The sequence below is a fragment of the Candoia aspera genome, chromosome 5 (assembly GCF_035149785.1).
Source record: "Candoia aspera isolate rCanAsp1 chromosome 5, rCanAsp1.hap2, whole genome shotgun sequence".
Lineage (NCBI taxonomy): Eukaryota > Metazoa > Chordata > Lepidosauria > Squamata > Boidae > Candoia > Candoia aspera.
In genome coordinates this window covers 75,986,260-76,011,036 of record NC_086157.1, presented here as the reverse complement: position 1 = coordinate 76,011,036, position 24,777 = coordinate 75,986,260, and the positions used below count along the sequence as shown (strand labels likewise).

At 41.7% G+C, this 24,777-nt stretch overlaps 1 protein-coding gene across 1 annotated transcript; it reads left to right on the top strand.

Moving 5' to 3' along the window:
• Positions 1-401: 401 nt before the first annotated feature.
• LOC134498556 (immunoglobulin superfamily member 2-like) lies at positions 402-24,567 on the top strand. Its single transcript, XM_063304714.1, has 5 exons — positions 402-737; positions 2,770-3,135; positions 5,332-5,748; positions 9,106-9,159; positions 24,284-24,567. Exons 1-5 carry the CDS (start codon positions 653-655, stop codon positions 24,565-24,567), a joined length of 1,206 nt encoding a protein of 401 aa, XP_063160784.1. The 5' UTR covers positions 402-652.
• Positions 24,568-24,777: the final 210 nt, after the last annotated feature.

Here is a 24,777-nt window from a genome sequence, read left to right as displayed (position 1 = left end):
TATAAACTTTATAATTGCAAATGTATTGCTTTGCATTCTTTTATTGTTAGAAAAATATGAGAAATCCTCTCCATGTTACTGTTTTCATGCAGAAGAAAAGGAACTATATGGACTCTCCAGAACTATGTTGTATCATCATCAAATCATAACTGTGAAGGAAAAGTGGACCATCTCTTTCCACAGGCCAAGAAAACTGAGATTTGGATAAGGATTGAAGTTATCAAAAAAGAAATAACTAAGAAGGAATAAGACAGCATCAAGATATATGACGACGTAAACACATTTGACAGCTTATGTTCTGAAAAACTATTCATCTCTGAAGTTTTAGTGTTTACTTTTCATGTCACATATCTGAGCAACTATAATACATCACTGAGTGAGCAGAGGGAAAAAAACATTTCTTATGGTTACTGAGAAAACAAAAAACTAGAGAATATTGTACATAGAGAAGTGGGATTTAGTGGGACTGCCTTCTTAATAAACCACCATGGTATTTGTCTACAGGTTATCTGTGGCCTCTTGAGCATTTCTGGGAAACATTGTTTCTTCTGTATTTCCACTGTGAAATTGAGAAACCACACAAAACAGGTAGTGGTTTCCCCATCACTATTAGGCAAGGCTGACTGCCTGAGCTCAGCAATTAAAGGCATGCATGCTCCTTGCTGGAGAAGGAAGACTGACCTTAGTACTAATGGGACCTCTCTGGTTTTTGCTAGCTGTGCTCCCCTTGCTGCTTGGTGAGTTTCATGTGGTGTGGGTTTCTTTTCATAGAATAGTAAAGTTCATCTTTACTATTTCAGGTCAATGTAAGTCTATTCCAGTATCAGCCAACTGGATATCTTTGGATGCTCACCTAAAGGTACAAAAGTTGTTAGCCTTTCTCAATCTCCAGTTTCTGATATTCAGGGAATATCACATCTGTCTATAAAAGTACCATTTAATGATCTTAAGAGCCAGTAATGGGCTTACTTATACAGGTCTCTTTCCATTTAAGATTAGCTATGCAGCATTTGAAGAGATCTCTTCAGTTATTTAAGAATATTAGGAAAACTGCAGGCACCGGTATTCATTATCTGTGCTTCATATTCTATCTATAATGGCTTATGTGTTTATACTATCAGGAGGAGTCTATGCTCTTAATATTTAATGAATTCTATTCTTTGCTGATTATTTTTCTTGTGTCTTCTCTTAAATTAGTAGTAAGCAAGCAATGTTTTGGAGATTCTGAAGCTCACAGTCAGAGTAAAGGCATAAGTACATGCAGGTGGGATCAGTTTGTTTTTTTTAAGAAAGGGAGGCTGTTGTTTGAGTTTACATGCCAGTTTTTGCATGTTTCCCACATCAATGTAAGCAGAAAATGTATCTCTGCTTAGTGGTTTGATCAGAATGGATTCTTGGAACACAACAGACTGGTTCAGTGCCTAAAGATCGTTCATAGCATCTAAAATCTTTCACAGAAGATGCCTCTTCTTCCAGTTCTGAAATTAAATTAAATTAAATTAAATTACAATTAAAAAGGGGAGGCATAAATCAAAGGTATATAATGTGAGAGCAGCCTCCAGGAACATACAAAAGTTGTTCTGATGATTTAATAATGTTTAATAAGACACAACAAAAGAAACAACTATAGGCCCAAAGATCAAACAAAAAAAATTTAAATGATGTGAGAGAGGGTAAGTATAAAAAAGTTTAAATGCAAATTCAAAGATAAAAAGCTTCACTTAAGATACAATGAATTACATAAGATGGGCAGCTATTGCCATAATAAAATGTTAGTTGTGATAACCATGATATAATATAAAACAAATCAAGTGATGTTTTATTGATCTCATCCACTATTATGGGAATTAAGCCCTTGATCTTTCAACAGTTTTGTGCTCCTGGCTTAAACATTGCAACAGGAGAAAGAATGTCATCATTTCATCATATTAAGGGCCACAAATATTTAAACATATTTTTCAGAGTTAATTTTACAGAAATATATATGCAAAGTAGCTTGTGACTTTTTTGTAATTAATGAGTTTCAGGTTCTGGGAGATTTTCCCTTAGTCTATATAAATCAATCCAATTGTTCTTTCTTACATGCAGCTTAGAATTTCTGTTGATTCTTTGTTTCCTTGGAAATAAAACCAGTCTTGATCATAATTAATGAGAATTGTCACATTCCTTATTCAGCATTACATATACTGTAACTCTCCGAAAACATACTTTGTTTTAATTCACTTTTTTTCTGAATTAGAATTAATTTGTTTGCACAAAATTAATTAATATGAAGAAGTACTTGGCTGGATTCTAAGAAGAAACTGTGCATGTTACCTTTCATAATGATTACAGATTTCTAGAAGAATAGTTTTTATTAAATTATTTCTTATAAAGATTAATTTTTAAATCATTATTCCAGTATATCTTACTATGGTTGTAACCATGATAACATCACATTTCAAATGCTAAAATGTTGCTTGATTGTGCACAGAAAGAAAAGACTGTATGGAACAAAATTTATACTGTATGGAACAGTATAAATACATCAAAATAATAGGATTAATTTAATAAAACTAAAGCAGAATTCATGGTGTTTGTGAATTCTAATGCAAGATTTCTGAATGTCAAAAATGTTCTACATCATATTTCAGTATCTCTGTCTTACAATAATTGTTGGAAAGTGCAAATTATCTTGCTGTCATCCACTACCTCAAGTGGTGCATAACTTCATTTATACTTTATAATAAACTGGACTAATTCTAATACCTTTTAATGATTTGCATATAGACCTCTATGTGGGAGAAAGGATGGTGTCCATTCAGAAAGGACCTCTTTACCGAGCAAGAGGCACACACATCACTATTTGGTGTAATGTCAGTGGCTATCAGATGGAGCAGGAGTTTCAGTGGTTCGTTTATCTGCTATCATCTCCACAGAGAATGCTACAAATCATCAGCACTAGAGACAAATCCTTCACTTATTATGTCTATTCCAACCGTGTCAAAAGTGGGGAAATCTACATTGAAAGGATCAGGGAAAATTCTGTTCTCCTGCACATCACAGATCTCAAGGAGAAGGATGCTGGCAAGTATGAATGCTACGTACCCAACGAAGAAAACCTTGGGACTTACAGCGCCACAACGAATCTCTCAGGTATGGTGAAGAATAGGGTGCCTGTTCATTTACAAGCCTATACACCCTTCACAACCTTTCTCTGCCAGCTGTTTGATGTACTCTATTAGATTTTTCTACTCCACATGGAGAGTGAAATATACAAAGCTACTTGTGAGACACTATACATGTCTACTTAGCTAGGTTCAGCTGAGTGATCACAAATTTTCAGATCAAACTATATAATTAGTTCCACTTCAGTGTCAACTTTATATGTGGGGCACTATCAATGACTTCTACATCCACTGTAATACTATTTGTGGGACCCTATACAGGGCTACCTGTCTAGGTTACAATCAGCTTAGTGATCAGAAGTCACTCAGCCTTTAACTAGATCCTCTAACCTTCAGACAAAGCTAGAGGACTAATTGTGTTTCAACTTTACTTGGGAACAGAAACAATGTGTGGGTACCTTGGTCATACAATTGGAGTAATTGTTTGTACTTCATTGAAATTGACCAATGACTTCAGTCTTGCCCTTTCCCCAAGGAGCCATGGCCACACACAGGTTAGGCTGGAAGAGTTTATCCCAAAGCCACCACTACAATTCATTCAGAATTTGCATTGGAATTTGGATGTGACTCTTTTTTGTTCAGGCCTAATATCATTGCAACTGCACAATACCAGAACAGCTCAGTTACTTCATGGAAACACTAAATAGTCTCTCCTGCTGATGAGCCAAAAGATAGATAGCATTTACCAACTTCGGCACAGGCAAGCAATGTGTTGCTCTTTATGCTTCACTGATTATACAGGTCGTCCTCGCTTAACAACCATTCATTCAGTGACCATTCAAAGTTATGGCGGCGCTGAATAAATGGTACTGTACAACCACTCCCTGAAGTTATGGCCATCGCAGCACCCCTGTTGTCACATGATCAAAATTTGGGCACTTGGCAGCCTGGAAGATTTACAACTTGGAAGCACTTGGAAGATTTACAATTTCAGGGGTGCCTCAAGTCCCCCAACCAACTATCTCCCCCCATCTGTGCCTTTTGGCTGCCCTGCACAGTGGCACTCCTCAGAAGTGGTGCCAGCTGTGATGGGGCTGAAGTAGATGCCCAGGGCTTCCAGCAGTCTCAGCTGGCCACAGCAGTGCCCAGGCCTTTATTTCAGCCCTCATACTGCAGCTGAGAAGTGTCACCTCAAGCCCCATGCCATGGCCAGCCACCCCAGTGCCACAGCACAAAGCCCCAGCCACCACCACACTCTGTATTCTGCAGGCCCTGCTACCCCCAGCTGCCCTTTGTCATCTTCCTTCTGCTGCTGATGAGGCACTCACAGCCTGGCCCTGCGAGAGGCAGCTGCTGGCTGCCCCAGGCCTTCTTCCCTAGGCTGCACGTGCCCTTCTCCAAATTGCACGCTGCCTTCTCACATTGTTTTTCTGAAGCATCGTGAGGCCAAATGTGATTTGGAGAAAGGGAATTGAAAAATTTGAGGGAGAATAGAGATTAAGGAAACTACAAAAAAGGAAGGTGGTTAAAATCTAGCGAAAGCTATAGAGGGAAAATCAGCAGCCATTTTCCATGCTCAAAAAGCAACATTTAGTTACTACTGTCAAATGGCAGAATCTGAGATGTAAATTTTCATCCCACAGTTGTGCAGTGAGAAACTGCACAGAGTGGTACCTGTGTTTTGGCTCCATTCACTGTTGTTTAACTACTTAGAAACATACTTCCAATTATATACCTCCTAGAGCTCATCTTACTTCTTCTACCTTTTCTCATTGAACAAATTCTGCTCTTAACTGTTGGTTGTTTCCCTTGCCTCCTTTCAGAAAACATGAGGGCCAGAAGCACCAAGTATTATCTAAGTATGTTATCATTTCACCGTCATTCATTTCAACCACAATTGTTTGAATCCAAGTGTCACAATCCCTTCAGGATCAGTATATTGTCATCATAGTCTTTGACTAGTACACCACAATCCCCTCTACAGCAAGGGATTTCTGACAGAAGAAATTTAAATTTCAATTCCCTGCATCTATAATTTTCTGTTTTAGTTCTGTTTTTATAATTTTAATGTTTTTTAATTATCATTAGATGATGGTTTTTAGGTATATATATTTATTGTTTTATTGTATTGTACATGGCACAGAGTCACTTTTGTCAGATGGGCAGCCATATAAATTTGATAAATAAATAAATAAATTGCAATTTGTCTGTCTTTTCTGTTTAGTAATTCCAGACACATTCTCTGTCACCATGAAGACACAGATTCTCATGCAAAATGAAGGAGATTCTTTAGATCTCATTTGCCAAGTATCGGTGGCAACAGCACAACATACCCACATTTCTGTTGCTTGGTATATTATACCAGAAGGAGGGGACAGATATGCCCAGAAGATCCTTTCCCTGTCCAAAGACGGTGTTGTGCTTCCAGGTCCTTCCTACATTGAGAGGTTCATCTCAGGAGACATCAGCATAGTGAAAATTGGAGGCACTGAATATAAATTTTCCTATGTCAAACTTCAGCATTCAGATCAAGGGGAAGTATACTGTGAAGCAGTGGAGTGGATTCAAGATCCTGATGGAACTTGGAAAGATATTGTCCAGAAAGAGACAAGTAGAACATCACTGACCATTAAACGCTTAGGTAAGCTTTTCTTAAACTCATTTATGTGGCCTTTTATAGAAAATGCACAGTAGCAGTTGGTAAAGAATCTGTGGGAGAACTGCTACATGTGTCTCCCACAATCATTAATGTTAGTTTATTTTATGATTCCAATTTTTCTACGCCCACTGATAAAGTCAGGAAATTTAAAGAGTAAGTACAACACAAAACTTCTTTGTGCAGAGCCGAAGTGACTAAAAAAAGCCTTATGTAGAAATGAACCTGGGCTCTCCATTCACCAGATCATTAACTCCTCTCTACATAATCAGCAACTCAGCAGGGTTTGGTTTGGTTTTTCTTTAAAAGAATTAAAACATACTTGAAAAACTCTGTTGCTCTGTGGTCCTGTCATATCAACTTCGGAAAAATTATGAAAGAGAAAAGTAAGCCTTATGTACAAACAGAACATAAGAGTTGTCTTTGTCAAATACAGATATAAAAAACCTCAGTTTAGGAGGACCAAGGGAGCAGGTATGTCTGAAGCACATTCATATAATTCAAACAGTGACTGAAATAGTGGAGAAAGAATGCATGGTGACATCTATTATTTCACTGTTGCATTTGCTAGAGCTGGGTTATTCCATGCCTTGCTCTGGTTTGAAATGTGTTCCTGAGCCAAAAGTGGGCAGGCAGCAGGGGGAGGGGAGGAAAAGAAAGGAAAGCTTGTTGAGAATGTCTTGCCTCCTTTTGCTTTTAGCAGCTTTGTTGTGACACAGTTGGCTTTTATCATTAAGGAAAATCATATCAAATTCAGCCCAAGATGGAAAGAACATCAGATCCATAACCAAACAGACAATAGCTTCTACATCTTTGCACTGACATTGAGGACTTCTACAGATCACATCAAATTTCACACTAGGGTGAAAGGGAGGTCTAGCCAAAACAGACAATGACTTTTTAAATATATTTTAGTTGTCTAATGGTGGGATATGTGTTCCCCTGATTGACTTCCATAAATTTTCTGTCTTGTGAAATCAGTGTAGCACTATATCAGTTTCATGTATTCAGGCATTTAGTATATTTATCAGCATTCTAGTTTCCAAGTATAATTGCAACATTCTAGATAAGATTTATTAAAAATCTAAGTATTTCCCTTTCACCTCCTTTTTCAGTCACACTCATTTTATTAACTTATGGTCTTTGAACTTTGTTATAAAGACTGCTACTGCCAATAAAGAGAGTTGCAACCTAGATTAGATTCAGGCTCAAGTGCAGCTTAAAGCACTACATATACTTGACAAGAGCAATGTCTTTAATGCATTTCTGGATTGGAACAACACAATTTAAAGTTCCACTTTACATATAAAAAGATTCAACAAATATTTGTCTTTTTTTAATACATATTATTAAAAGTTTTAAAGAGAACATAAAAACTAACACCAACTAATACAAAATAGAGAGAACAAAGAAAAAAGACAGGAATAAAAAAGCAAAAACAAAAGTGCAATGAGAAAGAATAAAAAAGAAATAGAAGAAGCTTCTGATTTTCTCTGCAGCAAATATAAGTATAATTACAAAATTATCTCTTACTTTCTGATTACAAAAAAAGCTCACTTTTTTCTATTATCCATTTTTTATAATCATCAAAAGCATAAGTCATAAGTGTATTTTTTTTTCTGTTTCATGCAAAATGTCTGTAAGGAGTTTTCAGCCAGTCATAAATGTGGATACTATCTTTTTTTCCAATTAAGGATGTTAATTTAGCCATCGCTGCAAGTTCCATCATCCTCACCAGCCATTCCTCTATTGTGGGTAGTGTTGAACCTTTCCGCTTTTGAGCATATAATAATCTCACTGCAATTGTCATATATAAAAACAAAGTTCCATGATGTTTTTCTAGTTGCTTGTCCCTTAGTCCCAAAAGAAAAGTCTCTCATTTCAGTTGTATTTAATATTTAAAATCTTCTGAATTAATGCATGTATTTGTATCCAAAATTTTTGACTTTTTTATATTTCCACCAAACATGATAAAATGTCTCTTCATGTTGTTCACATTTCCAGCAAAGATTCAATATACCTTTATACATTCTCAACAATTTCTCTGGTGACAAATACCAACGATACATCATTTTATAAAAATTCTCTTTAAGGCTAGAGCATAATGTAAATGAGATTCAACAAATATTTCTCAAAGGAAAACATTTATGTAGGATTTCTGTTCTGCATTATTGATGAAACAGGTTCAATATGTTGATAATTTGGGGGAGGTAAGCAATTAGATCAATGTAGCTACTAGCTGTAGCATATAGAACTATAGATGCCTTTCCTCCAACTTACTGAAGAGTTGATGGGAAAATGCTTTGGAAATACACCTTTGATGAGAATATATTCTTTTTACCCTGACTATTAACACTGATGTGAAAAAAATAAAGGCACTGTTTTATTCCATTATTCCATTACATTTCTATTAGTTGCAGATGTTTAGAGGAGTGATTCATTTATTATTCCCACACATGATCAGTTTTAACATACTCTGTTCATTTCTTCTTCTTTTTCACCTATCCAACCCTTGTTCTATATATCAAAAGAGACAGTGGGCTAACTCAGGCTATATATGCCTCACAAAACACTCAGTCATCATATTCAATTTGGAGAAAAGTTAACTGTGCTTCTTGGACTGGAATTAATTTCATTGTATCCCCAATTTATTTATTTACTTACTTATCAAATTTTTATGCTGCCCATCTTGCACATGACGACTCATATACAGAACTTCACTGGCTGTGCCAGGAATGGGCAATGTGCAGCTCCCCAGATGTGCCTGAATTCATTCCCACAAGTCTTAACAGGCATGGTCCTACCATACCCATGGGACCCCAACTTCCTTACCCTTGCACTAGGACTAGATGATGATTTAAGTGATTCTAGGAAGACCATGGGGGTGAGGATGGGATGGGATGGGAATGATGCCTTTAGTGGCAGTGAACAAATGCTTTCCTTGTTGATCAGTTTTTCATAAAGCATTTTAGCCCCTTCATTTCCCTTTGCCTATCCATACTGAAAATGTTTGTAACGGGCATATCATTAGATAAATACCAGGGCTTTGCTGAGACAAACTTGAAAATAGTTAATCCTCAAGATACAAATCATGCTTCATGGTACTTAAAATCATCTACATTATCTTGGCATATTACACTGAGAAAACCCACAGATACTTCTCCCCATACCTGGCAGAGAGAGGGAAAACAAACAAACAAAACCCAAATCAAATCAGCTTATGAACAATTTAATAACAATCCAACATGCTGCCAAATTGCCTGTGATCTGAGAGAACTCCTATATTCAACTTCATGGTTCAATTAGTATGTTCACAGTGTGTGTTTATTTTTATCTCTACAGGTAAAAAAATGAATATGAATAACTCTGCTGTGATTGACTCATCTCTGTATGGAAGTGTCGCGTCGCGCGACCAGTCCTTCGCCCTTCGGTCTATGGGATTCCCTGGGGGGGAATGAGCCAACGATTCCCTCGCAAGGGTGAGGTCGAAAAAACAACGGTAGGTACAGGATTCTTTTGTGGTGAGAGACGCCACATCTCAGGAGGTTGCTGGTACTGCCTCCTGGTGCCACGCCCCCACCTTCTTTTATTCAGCAGTTCTATCAGGGCGGGGGAGTGAGTACAAAGAGAATAGGGAAATACAAGTCATGCCCTTATAAGGGAATATACAGCATTCTGAGGCTACGTGAGAGACGTGCAATCTAGCTGTGCAGTAATGGAGTCAGGTTCGTCACATTTCCACCTTTTTTTATTTAATTTTGTCCTCCCCCCAGAGGGTCTGAGTCGGGGAGCCAGGGACTCTTCAGTCCAAGGAGACCCATCCCAGCGTCCTCTCTCGGGGGGTAGTGTGACTGGGGGTCCTTGTCCATTTCCGATTCACTATCAGAGGACCATCCCAAGAGTGGTGTTTTCTCCATACCTACAGCAGTGACCAGGTGTTGAACAGCAAGCTTTGTCTCGGATACCTCTGAGTCCAATGTATGAAGTCTCTGCTTTAAGAAGCGGAGAACGCGACCCAGCACACAGGGGCCTATGGTGCATACGAGAATCAATAACAGGAGGGGCCCCAACAGAGTGGACAACAGTGTGGTTAGCCATGGAGAAATGCTAAACATATTTTGATACCATGACATGGATTGTTGGCGCTCCAATTCCCTTGTTTTTAAACGGGAATTGAGCTCTTTCATAGAGTCCAATACTACTCCTGAGTTGTCGGCATAAAAACAGCAGTCTTCCTTTAGAGCAACACACAGTCCCCCTTGTTTGAGGAACAGAAGGTCGAGACCCCTACGATTTTGCAAAACCACTTCGGATAGAGAGGTAAGGGAATCTTGTAGCGCCACAATAGATTGTTCGATGGCGCGAAGGTCAGTGTCAATGATAGCACTAAGGTGACGCAGGTTCTGATCATTGACAACAAGGGCTGACACACCGGTGGCGGCTCCGGCCGCACCTAAGCCCAGTAGGACTGATAAAGTTACAGCAGTCACTACTTCGCGCTTAGCCTTGAGGGGGTAATGAGGGGGCTCTAAAATGGAGATAAGTTCGTCAGGGGAATAGATAGAGATTTTGGGGAGTAGGAGCACCTGAATACAAAAGGCGTTAGTTCGTAACAAAGTATCACCATATACACATGCGGTGAGGCCAGAAGAACATGCCCAAACAGAGTTGTTTCCAGGGATAAAATATTGCCCTGTCAATCGGGCAGAGATATTACCAGAGGTAGTGTAGAGTACACCGTAGCCACCATGGCCGGTGTAACCGTAGATGTTCAAGCGATTTTTTGGAAGATAGAGGGCACAGTGATCATGAGAAGAATTAAGGCAATATTGAGTATAGTTAGCAGGAACACGGCCAAGGCAGCAGCCCTGCCCTATTATAGAGGTGATAGTCAACGTGGTGTTTTGCCAGCGGCAGGAGGAGGCTGAGGTAAAGTTTCGGACAGGGTCAGGAGAACCGACTGCTTCATAGAATGGTGGAGAGGAAGACAAACAAAGCCAACATCGAGATGTGTTAGAAGCGGTGTGAACAAGGGAAAAGGAGGAGTTAAGAAGAGAGACAAGGGGGTTTTCTTGTTTGGTGAGGGGTTTAAGAAAGGTGGAGTGAATGTCGTCGGCATTGGGCCCAACAGGTGGGGACTGAGGGAGGGTGATCTGTCGTTGAATGTAGAATATGTTGCCATAATGATATGCGGGCCATCCGGGATATATGCGACCTCCCCATTTTACACCTGAGTCCCAGGCATTCCCCTGAGCTTTTCCTGCAGCAGTGAATTGTACAATAACCGGATTACATTTATTCCAGCCCCCCTGTCCTGCCGCACCCTTTCTGGTCGCGGTGCACTCAATGTCCTCTCTCAACCGAGTGAGAGTGATGTAATCGGTCTTATACGGAGGGGTCCAGTAGATGTGGCCGGTGGAAACGCAGGACCAAGACTTGCAAAAATAATCTGCTAAGCCTCCGCAGTCGTGCACGTGGTCAGGGCGGGTGTCATGTCCTGGGCACACGTAGAGGGGATGGCTTTTAACGATGGAGTGGGTGGGCTGTGGGAAGCCGTCTAGCTTCCTGTAGGCTGTCACCCCTAAAAGCATTTCTGAAAAATCAAAATACAGGTTAGGGAAGCAAGATACAATTGGGCTATAACAAAAGGAGGTATTCAGGATCTGACCCAAGGCATCGCGGATTGTCCAGGTGATATTGTAAGGGCGATGCGATCCCTGGGCGTCAGATGCCAGCAGGCGTCGTCCCTGCCAACGGGCGGGCTCAGGAAGGGAGAGTTGAAACAAGGTGAGCGTAAGGCGAGATGAGGTGGCAAACCCCTTAATTAATTTTGTTATTTCACAGTGATATTGTCCTAGATCGGTCAACTGTACGTTGGTGATAGCAAGGGTAGTTTGGCGAAAGTGATAAGTGATGGAGTAGGAATCGCCATCTTGGAGAAGAGTGTTGTTGCGAAACCAGCGCCAGAAGGTGCCTTCTCTCTTGATGGGAGAGCGTTGAAGACATTCCATGGCGTTGGATGCTGAGCTGCGGCCGATGGTGGCAGGGTAGCGTAAACGATGGGTTCGAATGAGAGAGGTTGTTTTAGGGTTCGTTGTGAGGGGAGCAGAGATGGAAGAGAGATAACAGAGAAGGAGGGTCAAGGAGGTGCTTGTCAGGAGGCTGCCCATGATACGGCCGGACACAGCGAGCAGGAACCCAGAGCACTCGATCAGGAAGTTGCACAGCAGCGTAGCCTTTTCCCCAGGTGACGAGTTGCGCAGGGCCTTTCCACTCAGGGCTGGGCAGTTGCCTAAAATAAACAAGGGGACGGGAAGAGGGAACTACTGGCTTAGAAAAGTGTCGAGATGCAGCCGTAGCAGGGGGGGTACCGGTAAGATTAAGGAAATTCAAGGTAAACAAGGTGAGATTAAGGATATTTTGTAACATCGGGAGGCTTGGGGGGCCTAAGGCCTTTTTCCCCGTTTGCCGATCAAGGGCATTCTTTAGGGTCTGGTTAGCCCTTTCCACAATAGCCTGACCTTGGCTGTTGAATGGTATACCGAATCTGTGGGTAATGGACCACTTACGGCAAAACTCAGCAAAGGGAGTGCTGACGTAAGCAGGGCCATTGTCAGTTTTCAAAGTTTTGGGACATCCCGATGTGACGAAAGTGCGAATACAATGATTGATTACGTTTTTCGTGGCTTCTCCTCTTTGCAAAGTTGCCAGGATGAATCCCGAATAAGTATCCACAGATACATGGATATACTTCCAAGGTGCAAAAGAGGGATAATGAGTGACATCCATCTGCCATGTGTCACAAGCTTGGATACCCCTGGGATTAACTCCCTCAGGGATGCACTTTGCCTGCAAACTGCAGGTTGGACATTGTTGAAGAATGGCGGTAGCTTCTTGATATGTAATGCCAAATTGGCGCACCAATGCTTTTTTATTTTGGTGGAAATAAGCATGGCTGTCCCCTGCTAAAAGCTGCGGAGGAAGAGGGGAAGAGGCCATAATTTTGCAAGCCTCATCTGCCATGTGGTTGCCTTCGGACAGGAAACCGGGTAGCTGTTGGTGGCTTCTAATATGCGCTACAAACAAAGGGGATGTTTTGTCCTTCAGGAGAGTTTGAAGCTGCAAAAAAAGCGTCATGAGAGAGGGGGGGGTAACAGGGGAAATATATGCATCAAACATGGCCACAGCCATTTGAGTGACATACATACTATCTAATATAACATTCAAAGGCTGTTCTGGGAAAAGAGACAAGGCTAACAGAAAAGCGGCTAACTCAGCCTGTTGGGCAGATGCTTGTGGGCCTGTTAGGCGTTTATGCCATTTGCAATTATTTTGCCATGTACAAGCCCCTATGGTTTTGGAGCCGTCTGTAAAAACAGTGAGGGCTTCCTTGAGTGGCTGCTGAACGAACGGCGAGGTTAGTGTGAAGGGTACTGTTCGCAACAGTTGCAATCGAGGATCAGGGGGAAGATGGCATGACACCTGGCCACACCAGTCCTCCAAGGCATCCTGCAGTGCAGTGGAGTTTTGTAGGAGGGGTTCCCATTGAGTAACCTTAAGGGGAATGTACAGGGTGGAAACATCCAGTCCCATTAGGGCTCTAATCCTCTTCCGGCCTTTCTCAACAAGAGAGGCCATTTGTGCTGCTCTGGTGATGATGGATGTCTTAGGTGTGTGTGGCAAGTGTAGCCATTCTAAAATATGTAGATGTTTGTTATCAGACGTTTGGACAATGATGGCAGTTAATAATTGACGTGTTGAAAGAATGGCAAGAGAGGGTGGTTTGTCAGTGAGCGCACGGTCCACCCATTGGGTCGTAAGGACGGCATTGACCTGTTGTAGGGCATGCAATTGTTGTTCTGTAAGGTACACCTTGTCAGCTGGATTTGTCAAACCCACTAACGCTTGGAATAAAGGTGATAACATGGGTGTAGTTAAAGCGAGGTATGCGCGGGCCCAGTTAATGACCCCCAGACATTGTTGTAATTGGACCAAGGTGGTCGGCTGGGGAAGCGTGAGCATAGGTAGAAGTGGGGCAGCCGTGGAGGCTAAAACTTTGTGGCCTAGATATTGCATTGGATAACGAGACTGGACCTTTTCTGGTGCAACGTGCAACCCTGCCGTTGCTAGGGTGGCTAAAAGAATAGGAAAAGTTTTTTGAACTGTCCCTTTTGGGCCCTCAGCAGCGAATGCGGAAATTGGGATCTATAGGGTTGCAATGCTTTATCGACAAAAAATTGGCACATTGTGGGTGAGTTCAACATGCCTTGTGGGAGGACCTTCCACTGGTACCGAGCAGTAGGCTTTGAATTGTTAAGTTCCGGTACCGTAAATGCGAAAATAATTCTGTCCTTTTGTGCCAAAGGTATGGAAAAAAAACAATCCTTGAGGTCTATTACAATAAGGTCGTGTCCTTCCGGAATCAAGTTGGGGTTGGGAAGTCCACACTGCAAAGGTCCCATGGGCTGAAGGATGGTGTTGATAGCCCTAAGATCCTGTAGGAGGCGCCATTTGCCAGACTTCTTTTTGATGACAAATACCGGAGTATTGTATGGGCTGGTGGAGGTTTCGATATGGCCTTCAATTAACTGCTGTTGGACCAAAATATGTAAGGCGTCCAGTTTCTCTTTGGTGAGTGGCCATTGATCAACCCATACCGGCACAGAGGTTTTGAGAGAGAGAGAGAGAGACCCTAAAGGGTCCTGTAAAGCCATTAGGGAAGTTGAATAAAAGCGTGGAACTGTGAAAGCAAGTCACGGCCCCATAGGTTACAGTGCAAAGGCAAGATATAAGGCTTTAGATAAGCTGTAATATGAGAATGAGCAGTCACAGCAGAAAGCCAATGAGAGCTGACCTTAGCGGCCTGTGCTCCGCCTACTCCTTGCACCGAGGAGGCTTCGGCGATAGGCCAGGAGGAGGGCCATTCAGCGGAACGAATGACAGAGACGTCGGCGCCGGTGTCAATCAAGCCTTCGAAAGAGCGACCATTTAGTGTGACAAGGAGGGTGGGTTTAGAGGTTTGGACTGGTTGCTGCAAGGCAAACAATGATGGCATATCATGAGAAGGGAGAAGTATGAGCGTGGCGACAATTGTTCCTTTTTCTAAGGAAAAGCACCTATCTCCCACTCCTGCCAGAGCAATTTGTGTCAAATCTGATGAGTCATACAAATAGGGAGCAGCAACCATTCCCTCAAGTGTGAGCGAGGAGTTGGGAATAAGCAAGGCAGGGGTAAGAGGAGGGAGGGGTTTATGCAGCGTGACAACAAGAGGAAGGGAAAGGACAGCCCCCGGATCGTCATACAAAAGATCCTCTGCCAACTCCACAGGGAAGCTGGTGATGGGTAATTCAGCCTTTGGGGCGGGGTTAGCTGACAACCCCCGATCTAGTTTTCCGAAGGCTGGTGAGGGGAGGAGTTGTTGCGACATTGCGAGGCCCAATGATAGCCTTTGCGGCACCTGGGACAAGGAGTTTTAGGTTTGGAGGGGGGGGGCGGCCCCCTTTGAGTGGAAGGGGGCGCCCCACCTCCCCCGGGTGCACGGCATTGATTCTTAAAGTGGCCCGGCTTCCCACAATTGAAGCAATTTCCATGACGAGTGACTGCGAGGGCTTCCGGGGAATGGAGCTGAGGGGAGGGGTTAGTAGAAGGTAGCGAGGTGGTAATGGCGGCAGCGAGAGCGCTCACTTTATGAGAGGTGGTACCAACGATTCTGCAGAGTTGCAGGAAGTCTGCAAGCTTTACACCCGGTTGATTGACTGCGGGTTGCAGAATGGTCTGGCAGTCATGATTAGCGTTAGAGAAAGCAAGTTTCATTAGTAGCTCTTGTTTAGCCGTGGCATTATCAATTTGTCGGTCTAAAGCAATTTGAAGGCGACTTATGAAGGAAGCATATGGTTCATTTGGTTCTTGCATTATTTTCAAAAACGTTTGGGTGGATTGAGAGTCGGAATCATCCACTCTTTTGAGAGCATTCATGGCGCACATGTGAATGATAGCAAAACAACGACGGGGGGAGTTCTGTTGCTGGACTAAGGTTGCGAATTGTCCCTTTCCTAATAATTGATCTGCGGTCACCCCTGCGGGAAGACCTCTTCTAATTTCTACTTCCACCCCTTTGTCGTATTCAGATTGCCACACAACGTATTGCGCCGGGGTCATAAGCATAGAAAAAAGCATTTTCCAATCATACACTAACATAACAGTGTTAGCAGTAACTAAAGAGTCTAAAACTCCTCTAGTAAAAGGAGAGTGCAAGCCGTAGGTGGTTACAGCATCTTTGATTTGTTTCAAAACCTTAAGTTCAATATTGTTATACAAATTTCCTCCCGCCGCCCCTAGGCCGATGGTCATGGGAAAGGCAGAGGGACTCTCCATTTCCAATGAGAGGGGGGAGGAGAGGAGTTCAGTGATGGCGCCTCCTAGGGGGTGGTGTTGAGGGGAGTCGGGGGTTGGAGCTGAGGGGGGAGGAGAAACGGCTGGGTATGGAGGGGGTGGTGGTGAGGCAGCATCGAGATGGGCGGCAAGAGGGGGTGGGGTTTTTGGGCTGGGAGGAGAAGGGCAAGTTTCCGGGGAAGACGGGGGAGGGAAAAGAGTGTTGATGGCCGCCATAACAGCCTTCCAGGCAGTCAGAATAGGCACGGGTGCTCGTGGGGTATCATGAAAATATTTTCCTATCCTTTCCCAAGTGGATGCTTTGAGCGACCCCTCTGAAGGATAGACAGGGCAGTGTCTCTCCATGTACAGTAGGAGTTGAGTCACCGAATTTTTTGAAATGGGAAAGATGGTCGTACCGTTAGCCTTTTGACAAGAGTTAGCCTTCTTCACTAAATCATAAAGTTCGTCCCTATGAACTGACGAAACTTTGGAGAGTGGGGAGCCCATTACTTACGATTGCAGAGCCTTTGCCAGGTGCGTAGTAACGAGAGTGAAGGCAGTGCACCTCTAGACAGAGATCACACTGTGAGACCGAAGGGATCCCGGACGAGCCCCCAGTTGTCGCGTCGCGCGACCAGTCCTTCGCCCTTCGGTCTATGGGATTCCCTGGGGGGGAATGAGCCAACGATTCCCTCGCAAGGGTGAGGTCGAAAAAACAACGGTAGGTACAGGATTCTTTTGTGGTGAGAGACGCCACATCTCAGGAGGTTGCTGGTACTGCCTCCTGGTGCCACGCCCCCACGCCCCCACCTCCTTTTATTCAGCAGTTCTATCAGGGCGGGGGAGTGAGTACAAAGAGAATAGGGAAATACAAGTCATGCCCTTATAAGGGAATATACAGCATTCTGAGGCTACGTGAGAGACGTGCAATCTAGCTGTGCAGTAATGGAGTCAGGTTCGTCACATGGAAGAGAATGTCAGTTCAGTTGCTCGGTGAAAATCCAGAATATCCATGGTTCTGTGTGGGTTGGCTCCATCATGATGGGGTGGTGGTTAGTACTGATCATTACTGGGCCTCGTCCTTCCAAAATAACAGTGAGGTAAGAGCTAGTGTGAGAAATCTTCTAGTGCAGCAACAAAGCAATGATAAGCATATCCTTATGATAGGTCAGGTGGAACTGATAGACAAAGGCACACACAGCTGTAAGGTTTTTGAAATAGAAATACACCCCAGGTTCATTTATCATTATACAAGAAAAATCCATCTGACATCAGTACAAATATGAAGTCTCAAGGTCAATCAAACTAGATTCTTTTTTTGTATACATAACACAGAGTTGTGGTTGACTGATAAAAATGTTGCTTTTGCCATCATGAATAAAACTAAAGCTCAAAACTGATAGATTGTAGCCTTCTGTTATCTGAGGGAAATGTATTTGTTCAAAATTTGCCAGAGCCACTCACATTCTGAAGGCAAAATCACTCTTAGAAGTTTTGGGGAATTTGAGAATTATGAGAGCTGCAAACAAGTAAGTAAGTAAGTAAGTAAGTAAGTGCAAATTTATTTTAAAATGGTGGGAAAAAATAAAGCAGATGGTGTCAAAACAAAAAGAATAGCAGGTGCCTCAAGGCAAGGGAATGGAATATGGGCTTTGGAATAAGGGAAAAAAGCCTCTGGCTTCTGAATATCATACATTAAACTAAACACAGTTGCATGCAAAAGTTTATGCACTTCAATGCATCCCTATGTGAATAGACGCTAGCACAACTTGCGCATGGTGCAAAGTTAAATATGACATCTTTCTGAAAATTTGAAAGCATACTTATTACTTATGCATACTTTTTGGAATGCATACTTTAATACGTTACATATAATATTGTGCTATGTAGAGGTTATTTCAGCTTCTGCTCACTTAGGGATTCATTGAAACTTTCAATTTCACCAGGGTACCTGAACTTTTACATACAACTGTAAGTCATCTCAACTGCAAAATAATCTGGGAAGAGCTGACAAGGCTGCAACCAGAGTTAACCATCACAGAATAAGAAAGATAAGTATTCTCAGAAGGATTCAAAATCAGAAGTATGAGCACTTTGGCATGGTGGTGGGGAGTACACTAAATGAAGACATACACATAGCCATGCACACACCACATTTCAAGGCAGACTCAACAATGGCAGCAGAATATTAAGTGACTGGGGAAAAGAGAGGACAAGGAAAGGTGGGCAGTTACCAAACCATTGCACTAAGTTCTTATGCAAACATAGTTTTGTTTAAAATTATATACAAGGCAGTTTTCAGAAAATGCAGAAGTATGTGGGATCAGACAGATAACATAAGTAATAAGATGATTGGCATTTGACATCATTATTGGTCAGCATTTATTATATGAAGGTTATTTGTATCCTCCTTAAGTGGGCAGAACCTCGTGGTCTGTCCCCAGTGCTGTTCAAATAAACCTGGCTCAAGCAGATTGTGTGGCCTCCACTTGTAAATTGGGTCATGGGGAATTTTTATCCTTCAATTACCTGTTTAAAGTATACAGCAATGCATTATTTATTTATTTTTTGTTTATTATTCAAATTTAATTACCGCCCATCTCCCCCAGAAGAGGGACTCTGGGCGGTTTACAATAAATCAAACGACCATAAACGTTAAAATCTCATAAAAATCAAACACATTACGATTGTAAAATGCAATAAATAAATATAAAATCTAAGAAGCTATAAAATTCCAAGCTGGTGGGAGGGACTCTAGGGTGCGAGCCACCCCCAAGAATGGTTACCCCCTTATCAGTCTGGCAAGATTTGAAGAGGCTATGGCTGGAATCAAAATAGGACACCACTAAAAATTTGAGATACGCTGATAATACCACTTTGTTAGCCAAAAGAAGACTTCATTAGGAAAGCAAAAATGGAAAATCCTGGTTAATGTTAAATATTAAGAAAACAAAAGTAATGCTAACCAGCATGCTTAGTGCACTTAAGCATGTTGGTTAGCATTAGTGTACAGAGTACTAGATTAATTCTAGGAAGCAAGGTAGTAACAAACTTAGACAAGAACATGAAGGATATGAATATTTTTATAATAGAATAGTTAAAGCATATATGGCTGTCAAAACAGGACACTGAGAAAGCACAATAGAAATAAACATCTTCAAATTATGGTTGCAAAGATTCACAGAAGCTCACATACTTTGGGTACATGATGCAAGTGGATGATGTCCTGGAAAAAATGCTTGGTAAGGTTGAGCAGGGCCCCAACTAGGGGGAAGCAACTGGGGCATGTGTCCTGGGTGCCACGCTGGAGGGGGGAGCACCAAAATGAGCACTGGGGGTGTGTGTGCCAAAATGAGTGTTGGAGGTGCTAAAATGGGTGCAGAATCCATGTTTGCCCCGGGTGACACAGACCCTAGTTGCAGGCCAGAGGTTGAGGGAGGCAAAATAAAACAACAATTGATAAGATAAATAAACAAGTTCAAAGAAATTATAGGTCTGTCCTTGGAAGAGCTATACGTTATTACTAGAAACATGGAGATAGTAAACATCTGTAATGTAATTTCCAAGGGAGCAAGCCTGACTTGGTGACATCTAATGAATTCACTCACTCGCTTATCAGAAATAAATGACCTTCTTCTGCAAATATTTGACCAGAGAAAGACTGGTACTATAAAGCTTCCTTCTGCACTGCCATCCATGTTGTGGTGCATCCATTTTTCCAGATCTCTGAGAGAAATGCATGGCAAATAGTTTTTATAGATATATCCTAAGCTATATCTGCTTACAAGTAAACTTCAGTTCATTCAGTGCCACTTACTTATTTTATTCACTTATTCATTTATTCAAAGTACACTTGAAGGTCTATTGTGAAGATACTCATATCTTGGGCAATGCGCCCTTAATGGAAAAGTAATCTAAATAATAAAAGAAATGCATCACAAGTGATGCAAAGCTAATTTCCAGATGATTTGGCATAGACCATAAAGTATATCTTAACATACTTTCAGAAGATTTTAGCTGATCTTATGGGAGACCTCAGCAGCTATGGCACAAGTATTACTTGATTCCCTTTGGGTCTTAGCTGTTTAATAAGGTAATATAAGTAAAATTGTCCACCCAATCTGAGAGGAATTTAGTGTCAATATTTTTATTCAATGTATCTGAGATGTTAACTTCCATATAAATTCCATAACAATCAATATTCTCACAATATGAGCATTTGTGTAACATAGTGTAGCACTGGTATCTTTTTAGGATAGACGGTTGAATACCTGAAAGATTGCACTCACTACATTTATTCTTGTAAACTAAAACATTCTGCAAAATAGTAAAAACATCCAGAAATTTCCTATTTATGCCACCTTGTAACTAAGTACCATTAGGCAGCATGACAATGACCTAAGTTTGCAAAAAAAAAAAAAAATTCAGGACATAAATTCTACTACACAATACTGAAAATGGGAAGAATGGGAAGAATATGCACTTCAGAATATTAAAAGAACATTCATCTTAGAAATGATCATGAGACATATTACCTTATATCTATTGCAATTGGGGATCACATGTCAACGTCAAAGAATGCTTCATGGTAATGTTACCAAAGGAACACTGATAAAACAAATATAACTCTTTACTCTCCACTTTGAAAGCTGGCCCTGTGCTTGCAGTAACCTAAGAGAAGAGGAAAAATGAAGAGCCACCCACAACAAACAAAACCACTGCTGTGGAAATGCTGTAGTATTTTTGAAGTGACTCATCCTATGACTTTGGGGTCCATTGAGGGTAGATAGTGGGTTTTGCAGAGCTGCACAGTGACAGACTCTGCATATAGTATGAAGCAGCTGCTTGGTTCTTTGGGTATTTCAGTTTCTGTGGCAGCAGGTCTGTTCAAAGCCAAAGGGGAAATTTGGCAATTGTACTCAGTTAATTAACTTAGTGGGTTTTCATTTCTCTATTTTTGTCATTATTTTTTGAGAAGGCCACAGCGGATGACAGAAAAACCTAAAAGAAGCAACTGGGGGAGGAGGAGATTTCTAAAAAACTAAGGAAAATGTTAAAGATTTATTTGGGCAATGCTGCTCCAGTTTCTATGGATTAAATCAGGAATCACTTCCAGTGAGATTAGAGCTAGGAGCTAGTCAAGCTTTGCTTACATGTTGCTCCAACAGCTAATAGGTCATAGTTTAGTTTAACCATGGTTGTCTGGTCACACATCATGCTAAACCATAAAACAAGGTTTACAAATCAAGCTAAGCTAAAACCACACTAACTCTGCTATTGCTTTGTATGATGTATTAACCTGAATGACCCTTCAGTAGGGTTTGGCTTCCTTTAACTGCTAGTTTAGCCCTCACCCTGAATGAAATCTTCCTTAAAATGGCCTTGCCTTTGTAGAAAATTTTGATAGCCAGTATATGGCTTAAGTGCTGCATCTAAGGATGGTCACATAACCTCTCTGAGTTGCTTCTATAAGCTCTAAAACCTGATAGGAAGGGTCCAACAAGTACCTGGGGCCAAACTATAAGGTAGATCATACTAAGAAGCCAATGCCATATACTGTAGGTCATGACTGTTTTTACTGAAACAGCTATAGTAACAGAATCTTGCAGGTCTAAGTGTGTTTCCCCCTCCATCACTTTATCTTGTGAATTAGGAACAGGCCTGTCTGAGACATTTACTCAGGGCAATTTCCTATGCCCTCTGTACTGCCTCACTGTGGTGGGTTACAGCACCTGAGAACTCCAAAGCCATCTCCAAAGCCATGACACAGGACTGATAGTAATATCCCCCAATTCCAGATCATGTTGCCAGTGTCCTAAGATAAAAACCAAGTGAGAAATGACTCACAGCAGGCTATCTTGAAGGCCATTAGGGTTTCTCAGATAATAATCGCCACGCCTCCACCCTGACTCTGGACTGGTAGTTGATGCCACACATGAAACTCAGTGGGGCCCATTTCTGAGAAGGAAAACTGCTCCTCCCCACTCCCAAGGCCCAACCAAGTTTTGGTGATGCAAACAGGGTCAGCTGCCTCATTCATAATTAGGTCATGGATAAAACAAGCTTTATTACAGACTAAGCTTGTACAGCAGCAGTCAGAACCCATAATCAGGCCTCCCTCTTATTCCAACAGCAGATCGATGACACCCTCTTTACCACATCATACTGTTATTTGGGATGGGTTAGAAACCAAATCAACCTACATGGCAAGACTAACCCGTTTTGCATCCTTGAAACTGCTCTAGTTATCAGGTCTTGAAGCACAGCACTGGGAGCTGGAACGCAACATGAGCACTAAACATCAAGGTCGCCTTCCTTGAGAGCAACCCAGCCCCAGTCTACCACTGTATTTCCCTCTGCCCATCTCTACCATAATGGCCTTGTCTTCCCCCCTGCCCCCACAGTCTCCCCCAAACCCATCTGTTCCTCACCTAGTTTAAGGGCCCCAACTACCAGATTTCCAGCCATACCACCAGGGAGCAGGCACTGGCCTTAGGTACTTTGGTCTTGCACTCAACATCACTTAGGTTACCTGTAACTTGCCTCTCTCCTATTTCAACAACAGATCGACAACACCCTCTTTACCACATCATACTGTTATTTGGGATGGGTTAGAAACTAAATCAACCTACATGGCAAGACTAACCCATTTTGCATCCTCAAAACCCTTGTCTCTCACTCAAGGAAAAATTCCCCATGATTAGCATTATTAGTTATTACCTACCAATAACTCTCACCACAAACCCTTCAGTCCATGAACTGAAAGTCCAACACCCCATAATTACTAGCCCTGCAGGTGGCAAGGAAAGAAAAGCCTTGGAGTTGCTTGTTAGAACAGTCTGGTAAGCTGTCACTACATCAGTTTGACAACGTGGATGAAACTGGAAGATTAGATGAAACTGACAAAATAGTCCCTGCTCTATGTGGTCATTCTAAAGACCACTGGCCTGCTCCCACTCCTACTTCCATCCCATGCCAAATGTCAGAGATCAAAGACCACAGGAAAGCCAGGTCAGACTTCATCCAGCTCGCTGCAAATGCCTCTGCTGCTGTCTGGGGAAGAAGCACCAAATCCACTGTTGTTGCCACCTTCTAACAAAACAAACGCCATCCGCTGAGCAGTGGAGCCTAGCCACTGCTGAACAACTGATAAGCAGCATAGCTGTAAACACAGCTCACCCAAAGACCATTTGCCATTCCTGCCACCATCAACTACTTCAAATCCCAAACCTGGCCAGCTCTTGATCTCCTTCAAACCACCAGACAGTTATACCTCCCAAGAGGCTATCCCAGAGGCACCATGATTTTTCTGGACTCTGCAATCACTGGCCACCACAGCTCTGGCTTCCAGCTCCCAGAACAACTGAGCAACTTTCAATCAAACATCCCACCAACAATCCACAACAACCTAAATCCCCCAACTCCTATGAGCTCTGCAGACACACAACCAGCCTCAGCACCATTAAAAAATAATAATAAAAAAAGATCTGGTTAATCCACCAGAATTAATTCATGGTAGATCATTAAATATAAAACATCAGAGGGTTAGCAAAAAGGCAACCTCCTACAATTTAAATTTAAATCTAATTTTATGTGTGCCTGGAGTTAGATAAAATTTATTCTTGTTACAAGGATTCCCTAAGATATTTCAGCTCCTAGTCATTGCTTGGAAGGCAAGATTGTTCTTGAGAATTTCTTTTTTTCTGAGAAGGCTATACTGCAAAGGCCTTATTTGTAATCACTCCCAGCTTGAAATTTTTAAAAGAATAAGTGGAAGAAGAAAATATATGAGTGTTTTTCTATGAACTTTTGCACAAAGCATACCACTACATTACTTATTTTTCTTTTACTTCTGTTGACACTGTCAAGATAAATTATGGACTAATTGTCTGTTGACCCAAAAGTAAATGATTCACAAGCAATTTTATATAAGCAAGAACTGTAAACACTCTTTAGATTACAATGTCTCATCCAAATATTCAGAACCAGCAGACTGCAGTGTTATTTGTAAAACATTCAATAGTGGAAACAGCCTGTGTATATTAATATAGAAGATACAGGCTACTTTGCCACTAGGGGCAGAACTGAGAACTCTCTGTAGGCCAATATAGACTGTAAAACTCTCCCCAGCCCATGCTCATTTCAGGATGCAGAGTTCATCACCAAGATGAGCCAGCAAAGTTGAGCCTCAAATTTAATGGCACATTCCAGGACAGCAGATGGGCAGAGCCTTTCACTCCTCAGCAGAGAAAGCTAAACAGAGTTGAATCCCTGAGTAGCAGGTTTCTTGACACTTGGCAGATTCAGTACCAACAGCTAGCTGCTGCAGTCCTATACCCTTTGCTAAACCATGCTTGTGTCACATTAGAAAATGTGAACAAAAAGCAAATGGGGCAATTTAAAAAAGAAAAGGACAATTGCCAAAAATGATGATATATTACTGGGTTGGGAGATCAGATTAAGGCTATAATTCTAATCATACACATCTACAAATACCCCTTGTATGTACAGGAGATATAATATATTTGAAGGAACTTTGGTACAAATGTTATGGTAAGTTCACTTGTAATTCCTTATTGCTTAGATATTACTACTATGGTGAACCAGGTTCTTGGAAGGCAGTTAAGGGTTAAACATTAT